The 9,774-nt window shown below is 29.8% G+C and overlaps 1 protein-coding gene across 1 annotated transcript; it reads left to right on the forward strand.

The window, feature by feature from the left end:
* The first annotated feature begins 688 nt into the window (after positions 1 to 688).
* Positions 689 to 8,540, forward strand: LOC108914348 (probable 39S ribosomal protein L45, mitochondrial). Its single transcript, XM_018720143.2, has 4 exons — positions 689 to 835; positions 890 to 1,207; positions 3,564 to 3,914; positions 7,856 to 8,540. The coding sequence occupies exons 1-4, from the start codon at positions 791 to 793 to the stop codon at positions 8,138 to 8,140; spliced, it is 999 nt and encodes a 332-aa protein (XP_018575659.1). The 5' UTR covers positions 689 to 790; the 3' UTR covers positions 8,141 to 8,540.
* The last annotated feature ends 1,234 nt before the right edge of the window (positions 8,541 to 9,774 follow it).

Consider the following 9,774-nt stretch of genomic DNA (forward strand, 5'->3'; position numbering starts at 1 on the left):
GAGGAGAAAGAAAAATTTCGTAGGTAGGAAAGAGGTTATGATGGTACCAACATGTTTATACTTTTCGCATCTTTCTGAAAATAATGACCAAGTAGAGTTATTGTCATAGATGATAACTTATTATTAGATTATGATTACCTATATCATTATTTCCCCCATCCTCAAAATAAGATGTCATATTCACAGAGAACACTATACCAATAGTGTTCTCAGTATGTTAACGTCAAAATTTCGCCCGCTGAAATATGTTACTCTTCGAATTATTTTTTAACATCAAACTGAATATAAATAAACAATTTCCACTGAATTGTGCTTATAATATACTTCAGTAAAAATGATGTTTAAATATGTTGAACGAAAAAGCATCGATATAGTTTCAATTTATGTAGTTGTGCAAAGCAAGAAAATATGAACTATTTGAAACAACTACGTTAAAAGAGCTTGCAGTAATTTTAACTGATCGAGCTTACGATATGATGAAAATATGTATGGAGAAATATATAAAAAATGTGTTATAAAAATATTTGGAATATTACAGCTAAAACAATTCAAGTGCATCGCTACAGTCGATGTCCTGTGAACGAAGCATTAGCCCGCACTAGCTCTATCTCTCTCGCACACGTCTGTGCAATTGGGCAAAATGACAGTTGTCTTTGGAAGTCCAGTAGTTTATTCTGTATCTGTTTATTAGGTCTATGGTGAGCTCTGAGCTCTGAGTATTTTTTAGGTTAATTTTCGAGAGGTTTACTTTCAAGCAATTCGTTTCGTTTTCATTCAATATTCAAAATAAATGGCTTTAAGATGTGCAAATAATTTAGGTTTACGCCTATTACAAGTAATAATTGATACATTTTATACTATACTATGTAATATATGTTTTACGTTACAGTATCCTTCAGCTGGCTTACTAGCTCCATTGACAAATAGTTCATCGATTCAAATTGTGCGACATAGAAGAACTAAACATTGGAATCCCAAATGGAAGCTTTTTCGTCGTCTTAAAGTGATGAAAGTAGATTTACCGAAATTTAACGAAAAACCTGAGGATTTGTCAGAAGAACAAATACGTACACGTTTAAAAGAACAAGGATTATTGCCTCCAAGACCATGGGTGGAACGGCAATTTTTCATTCATTCAACAGGTGGAGTCTTTGAACCATATGTTCCTCCTGAAGGTGATGGTAAAATTTCACCCGTCTCTAAACAAGTAAGACTTGGTTACCTTTCTGCAGAAAGATAGTATTCGACTTAATTTAGACAGGTTAACACCTTCATTTTATTGAAATCTAATAAAGAGAGAGGATAACAAGAGATAGCATAAATAATACTTCGATTTTCTAAAGACCCGGCATGTGCAATAATATTTATAGACATGAACTCATTTATGCACATCATTTTTCAATCCCTGTTGGATTGAAAAACAATGTTCATAAACGAGTTAATATATAGAATATTTTCGCTGCATTTAAGTAAATATAATTAAAACTAACATTTCACAGGCTGGTCTTTTAAAAATCGGTCTGTATGTTTCATTGATAGAAAAATAATAAGGTTTATGCTTTAGAGGGGATGGCAATCAATACAAGTTGAACTCAGTATTTTGTTTCTGTGTAAATTCCAACAAAAATTAGTCAATATCATTTTATTTCTATTAACTTTTGATAATTTTGAAAGTATATTTATATTGTGTATTATATGTGGCAAGATTTTCGAGCACGGTTGTAACTTTACATGTAGAAAATCATTTTATACTTTACATGTAGAAAAGCAAGTAGAATATGTAAATTATGTTTATGTAAAATATGTAATGTAAAATATTATGTTTATTTTACATATTTTACGTGTAAATAATACATGCAGAATAAGTGGAATAATCACAACATAAAAAATTCATAAAAAGTGTAGAAAACACCTGCAGCTTGCAGTAAGAGAATATGTCACATGACATTTTTTTGTCTGTGTAGGTAGGGCTTCAGAAACTGCATTCCATTAAATATTTAATATTTTTGTTAGTTTCATTTAACTTTACTATATTATAGGTGTTATAAAAAAAATATGTACCTAGGTAATAAATTGAATAAATTCACTTCCCTTTTTTTCAGTAAGGTTTAACCAAGGGGTAAATTTATTTGAGTTTAGAGTAAGATGCTTAGGTGTGCTTTTTAGTATTTTTGCTATGTTTTGTTTTTTGTTACTTTTATTATGTTATTTTTAATAGAAAAATCAGTAAAACATCCCTATAATGTAAAATGTTGCTTTTTTGTTACTGACGTGAAATACCTGCATTTTACACTCATTTTTCTACTTGCTCAACCCTGCTTTTGAGTACATAATTGTGGACTTCAACTCGCAAATAAATTTATTGTATATTATAACTTTTACAACTCATATGTAACTTGCGCTGCTGCATCTTGCATTCACAAAGAAGAATATTAGCATGTATTATTGATCATGTAGTAAATCACTTACTGACTAGTAAATAAAATGCAAAAATGTTTTGTAACAACAACAATGCAGTTCTGCTTTCTGCTATATTCTAACTTTATGCCATCAAATTTACAATGGGGAAGTTTCACATTTTTTTTTCTTTTCTTATTAAGTAAATTTCTTGCATTGTAAATAGTCAATTGCCACATAAATTTAAAATTTTTAATTAATAATTTTCCTATAAAAAAATATAAATTCAAAATAATTCTCTATGCACTAAAATGCAGTCTTAAACAATGATGGCTGACTCTTACGTCACGATCCGGTATTGGTCCAAATTAAACGAGACGTGTAGAGTAGTGTTCTGTAGTCTGTCTCACTCTAACTCATTTGTGTTTATGCAAACTACGTGTGCCGGATAAATTTTATATTATTTACTTTTACTTAACACAATATTGTTAATTATTTTAAAAACTGTACATTCTATGGCAACAGAAGCTGGATTTGTCCAAGAGCAATCTGATAATTTGTCAAAAATAGATGTTCTATAAAATATGTTTGCTTGATTTCTTCCTCATTTTCTCATCCTTTGGTACATTAAATAGTTTGTTGGGGGCAGTTAGTGTTGTGGAACTACATATGGGTACTACAATATTTATGTTCAGACACTGTTATGTTTTTCACGTTCTCGTGATGTAATTCTGATCCTGAAGTCGCCACGCATTAAAGCTGCCTGGGTAGATATTGTGAAAATGTTCACAAATTCAACACAAGATTAAATGATAGCAATGCAATGACAGTGCCAGCCTCCCGCGTCTTGACAGTCTTAACACTCATATACCGGATCCTGACGTCACAAATTGCTTGACCAATTATGGACCGTTTTTGCCCACCTAATTATATTCATTATTTTAATAATTAATTACATATTAATAGTTAAATTTAAAGGAGTTTTACATATGGAAACATACTTTTATAGTAATTTTCTGTGCTTTAAATTTTGCTTCAAATGAAAATTTGATGCAACTTCCTCATTGGTTAAATAAACAAGCCACAATATTAAAACTTAAGAATAGCTTTTATAAAAGTAGTTATCTTTAAGTTACTATTATAATAAAATACTAATTTATTTTTAGGGTGCTATGCAAAATATTCAGTTTTTGCAAAAGAAATCAAGAACAATGATGGCTATTCGAAAACTTCGTCAGTATGATGAAGATTTTGATACTCCAGATTTTTGTAAAGAAGCAACTAAAATTTACATCAAAATGCATGAAATGATGGCTGCAAACGATAAGGATGATATAATTAAAGTTGTAACAGAAAGAGCATATCCTGAGGTTATGAATAATATAGAAAATAAGACAATTCATTGGAAGTATATTAAAGACATAGAGTTACCCAGAGTTGTTTATGCAAGGTGTACAGACATTATATCAAAAGAAAATGTGTTTGCTCAAATTACAGTTAGATTCCATACGCAGCAGGTAATGTCCTTAAATTATAAAAAATTTATTTAATTCTTTCCCATATGTTTAATGGATCGTACAGGGTGGGCCAATTTTGATATTTTAGTATAGTATTTAATACATCTAAGAGTCGATTTTTCAGAAAAATAGGGCAAAAACTACTTCTCAATGTATTATTTTGTTTGGTATATACAAGGCATTTTTTATTGTTGGGCATTTTTTGTGTTGTCAAATAACTTTCAAATTTCATAATTTTCATAAATAAAAATATTTGTGAAAAGTTTGTTTTTGTATATTTTTCAAATTTTTTTTCAGACAAACTAGTGGTATGTGTTATTTACATGTTATAGCTTCAGAGGTGTGTTCCTGGTCCTTTTATGCCAAAAAGTTTAAATGAAAATGTCATTGTTGAAATAAAATATCACATTTTTTTAAATACATCTGAAGATGTTTTACATAATTTATTGAAACTTGGACTGTCTAACCAATTAAAGGTAACAATTTGCTGAAATATCATGTCGTAAGAATATGTCGATCAATGGTAAAAATACTGGTAGGCACTATCATTGAACCCTAGAATTTCTACACTATTGCATTTTTCATTGCAGGTATCTGTTTACTAATTTTAGAAAAAGAACATATTGCATTTTATTCAAAAAATGAGCGCTTTAAGTTTATCAAAAATATTTTCAGAAAATCTTTATTCCAAATACAATTTTAAATAACAGGTATTTGTCAAAGGTTAAATTGTAGTAATTTTCAGAGGAATAACTTAAAATAAAACTGATACTAATAATGACATTTTTCATTTAGATGTCTCTTTTCAAGGTACAGACTGTCAATGTTAAAATTTAAAAAGATTGTTATTCATTGTCTTTTAAGATATTCAGTTGCAATTTTGGTTAGAAAAATTGATATACAAATGGAAGAAACGGGGTTGCAGTAGACATTCTCTCCCCTAACTTTTTCCATTGAACATTCAAGGATGTGGTTCTTTTATACATTCTTTTTTACTCTAGTTATTTTCATTTAGGGCATGGTAAATAAGTACAAGAGAGAAATGCTTGTTCCAAAATACAATATGCTTCAATCTGTCATGTCCTCTATTCCTGCTTCGATTTTTTAAATCAGAATTGTGCCGGCATTGGATAAAAGAGCATACAAAGCTACAACTAAAAAACAGCAGAGTTTTAATTATAATTTTTACAACCAATATCTTGAATAAGAGAGGCACCTAAATGAAAAATGACGTAAGGAAAGGTCTAATCTATCCACCCAAAGAATTTGTGGTTAGTGGCTTGATCTACCCTTTATATTTACTAAACTATTAATTTTCGATACTGGTCTAAGTTTTCAGTAATAGAACTAATTATTTTAACCAAACATAGACAACCAGACATAGACACACATAGACCAACTAGACCGGCTATATCTAATTCCAGTGCACGGGTATCAGTGAATGCAAATTGCGGGGAACTGGAGTGTACGAGGTAATCTGACCGTGCGTACTTTGACAGGTCCGGATTAAGCAATATTTTTACACTTACGACAATTTCCAAGTTTGGAATTCAGAAAATAATATATTTTAATTTCTTGCTTATATTAAATAAACCTACAAAATAATTTAAATATATTTATTGTCCTTAAGTAATGTTGTTTTATTTAATATTTTTCTTTTCGTAGATTTTACTGAAATAAATATTTTGACTTCATAATTTATTCTCGCATCAATATACTTTTCACATACAAGTTCTATTAAATGATTAAAATTGTTAGGGAAATTATCAAATTGATGTTCATGCAAATTTTCAAATATGTTCACATTCAAAAAGTTTTTTAATACATGATACACAATTTTATTTTTCTATATCTTGGGTGTACTTTTTTTATAGTTATTAAAAAATTTTTTTATTTTTTCTGTTTCTTAAATTGTCATTTTTCTTTTTTAAATGACGTTTATTTTCTGCGGGTTATCTTTTTTTTTTTCTTTTAGAAATGAAGGGAAGCCGCCTAACTTCATATTTTAGTTTCTTCTTTCTTAGGGTGTCATCACTAAAATGTTTATATAATATTTTCATTATTCATGATATTCAAAGTTGACATCGAAGATGTACTACTTAGGTCAGAATATGATGACTGCGACGTGGTAGGTTGGCTGATAGGAGACGTAAAAGAATCTGAAGATTGGGACTGTTCTTGTTCATAAAAAACGATTAGTGAAGATAATTTTTATAAAATTATGTGGTGAGCATTAAAATGTTCACTAAGTATTGGGAGAGTCCTACATGCAAAAAAAAATCATTCAAATTGCACAGTCCAGGCAAATGTTACAGCAGTATTCTAGGTCAAACTTAAACACACTGTGCATATACATATAAAGTATAATTAAAATATTAGATTCGAAAAATCGAAGCAAGTATAAAAATTTCGTAATTATTTATTTTATCAATCAAGTTTTCCAGGGTGCCGAACATGAATTTGAAATAATTTTTTTGTTATTTTTTCGATCGTAAAAAATAATATCACATTAATTTTCAACTCCCTCGAAATTAAGGGAATTGGAAAAATTTCATATAAATTGGGAACTTTTACATAAATAATTATTAAAAATGTGACAATCATTATATTACATTAATTCATTATTTTATTAACAATTTATAATAACATCACATTTACCATTGCACTATGTGTGCGAACAAAATTATAAAGTCAACCCTGGAATACTCTGACCTTAATCAAGAAATGGCGTAATAATGGCTCAAATTTACGTTTTATATATAGCTTATTTTACATATCTAGAGAAAGAAACTTTTCAGCTCTCTTCATCAACTTGTTCACTTCTATTTATACAATATCCTACAATACATTTGCCCATGAAAAAATAACTAATTATCAAAGCGACATGTACAGCTCAAGTTTCCAGATACGACTGATGCTGGGCTACCGACTAGGCTCCCTACTGCCTTCATCATAATCGCTCTATAGCCAGTCTAGGTGGTCTATGCCAAAAAGTTTCATATGAATGTAGATTATAAAACACTGTTTTCAAAATGTACAGAGTGTTACGACTATACACATTTTTTGAAATATAGTTGAGGATGTTTTACATAGACTAAAACTGAATTCACTGATTTATCTAATTAGAAGTAAAATTGTAATAAGATGATTAATATGTCTACCAGTGACGAAGATATTAGGTGTTACTACCATTAAGAGCCCCGAGAATTTTGCATTCACTGAGCATTTGCAAATAGTGCTTTTGATTACCAATGACATTAATTTCATTTTTTTCGAAAAACAGGCTATTCCAATTTTTTTTTATGTTAAAATGAGTTCACTAGTAAAGTTAATAAAAAATAACTTTAAAACAATTCATTTTACAAAAATAGTTTTTGGGAATATTTTATTTGATATACAATTTTAAATACAACTTAATTTGTCAAAAGTTCAAGAAATCATTGATGTAAATTTTTTATTTTTAATTAGATAAGTGAAGTAAATTTCAACAATCTATACCAAACGTCCTTAGAGATATTTCAGAAAATGCCACCTTCTTTCCCAATTTCAACACCCTAAAATCTAATTTAAAAAACGAAACTTTGTACAACCCACATTTTTATGAAACTGTAATTAGATAAATCAGTGACCCAAGTTTCATCAATCTATGTCAAACATCCTCAGATATATTTAAGAAAACGCCATATCTTTCTAATTTCAATACCTTGTATCCCAAAAATGAAGCGCACATTTAAGTGAAACTTTTCGTTTAAGATAATCTGTTCCTGTCAAAGTTTTTTCCTCTTTAAAACCTGTAGTTAATTTTTATACTCCAGGTATTATAAAAGTGCAAATTTTCAACCTCAATTTTAAAAAGTAAAGTCACTTTTGATCTCCAAGAAATTAAATTTACTTTTTAAGGCTTTTAGCTTTAAAAAATTATTAACATGTTTCCATTTTAGATATTGGCAGTTTATGATCGTTTCGGAAGATTAATGCATGGTAGTGAAATAATAGCAAAAGATGTTTTGGAATACGTAGTTTTTGAGAAACATGTAGCTAATCAGTACGGAATTTGGCGAGTGCATGCTAAAATCATCCCTGATTGGTTACCCCCTAGAGAACCCACTGCAACCACTTACTTGAGACGTGAAAAATCACCTTCAGAAATAGAAATTGCCACTCCTGAAACTGAAGCTAAAGTCCATGATATTAATAAGGAGCCAAGTGCATCAACTCCTGCTTAAATTGAATAATCTCATAAAAGACTTGTGGGGTATATTAATAATATATAATATAATATTATACATCATGTGTATATTTGGAGAGGTAATTTTACACATGAAAACATGAGAAAAAATTTTAGTTATTTTTTTAATTTCAGAGTTGGTGTTTCACCAGAATTATTTACATTACAAACTAGTTTTTTAAATTTTTCTTAAAATTCTGTTTTGGCCCGAATTTTTCTCTTAAAAAAAGTGATTTTAAAAATTCACTATACTAATTACTACAAAAAACGTATCAAATGAACCAATATTGATTGATATATCTTGGGAAATATGTTTTTCTTGACAAAATAATTAAATTCTGAATATACAGGGTGTCCCAGAATAACCTGTACAATGGAAGACCACAGATTCGTGGACTCAAAATAGGCAGATTTAGGCTAATTCACCTATATCCGAAATCGCTTCGTTTAGCCGCTAGATGGCCTCAACGTTCAAGAAACTTTTTTGAATTTTGTAAATAACTTGAATACTTATTAATCATTTTTGACTATTTTTGGGTTGTGGACTGTTGCTTTCAATCTACACATTTTGGTGTTAGTGTTTTTTAAAACTTACAACTCTTACAAAATTGATGTATGATGATAATATCTGTTCATAACTTTTTTCTCTTTCAGGCAATAATGACAACTATTTTTTTTTTCATAGGTGATACCATTTGGCCTCTTGTAAAATTTTGATTAAATTAGTGGTTTGGGTACAGGAAATATATTTTTTACAATACTTAACAAAGTGCTAGTAGTCACTGATTTTGTAGGTTGACTGTAATTTCAGTTTGAGTCATTGTACCTGCCAATTCTTAATCAGTGTTTATAACGATAAGATGTATACCACATGTTACTTCATTTTTCGATATGGATACACACATGACGAATTAAGAGTTGTTTACAACGTGCCTAATTTTATTGAAATAATTGGTAAAAACAATCAACTAATAATAATACACGTTACATGTGGAAGCATGCAATGTTGTTTTCAGAGTGCCCCAAAGATAATAGTCACAAGGTGTTAAGTCTGGTGAACGTACAGGCCAGTTAACAGGAACGTTATCCGATCTATCGACGAGGGAATCTTTGGTTCATATACTGCTGGACATTTAAAGTGAAATGTAGTGGAGCGCCATCACGCATAAACCACATGTTAGCTCTGAGTAATAACGGTACGTCTTCCAATAACTCGGATTTTGCAAAAATTCTAAATAAAATTCCCCATTCAGTAGAACGGTGTAGAATAACAGGGCCGATAATAATGCTATCAATGATCCCAAACCAAACATTGATGCGAAGTTCATGCTGATAATATTTCACTTTGACAGCATGTGGTTTTCTTGAGCATACACATGTTCATTGTGAATATTTATTATTCCGCTTCTAGTAAAACAGAATTGGCAGGTATAATAATTTAACCCTTTCGCTGCGCAATACGTCTGAACACAGCTACCGCGCCGTGCGCGAAAGTTTATCGCGTGTGAATATATACGTCTGGAGCAGCAGTTAGACCACTTATGGTTTTACATTACGTTATGCTAAATTACGATTTACGATAAATTTTACAATTTTATTTTAAATAAAATACATTATATCGACGTCTGTACT

The sequence above is a fragment of the Anoplophora glabripennis genome, unplaced genomic scaffold (genome assembly GCF_000390285.2).
Source record: "Anoplophora glabripennis isolate ALB-LARVAE unplaced genomic scaffold, Agla_2.0 scaffold807, whole genome shotgun sequence".
NCBI classification, from domain to species: Eukaryota; Metazoa; Arthropoda; class Insecta; order Coleoptera; family Cerambycidae; genus Anoplophora; species Anoplophora glabripennis.

Coding starts and splice junctions, on each gene's coding strand:
- LOC108914348 (XM_018720143.2), top strand. CDS start 791: ATGGCTTTAAGATGTGCAAATAATTTAGGTTTACGCCTATTACAA. Junction 836..889: donor TAGGTTTACGCCTATTACAA/GTAATAATTGAT, acceptor TTTACGTTACAG/TATCCTTCAGCTGGCTTACT. Junction 3,915..7,855: donor TTAGATTCCATACGCAGCAG/GTAATGTCCTTA, acceptor TTTCCATTTTAG/ATATTGGCAGTTTATGATCG.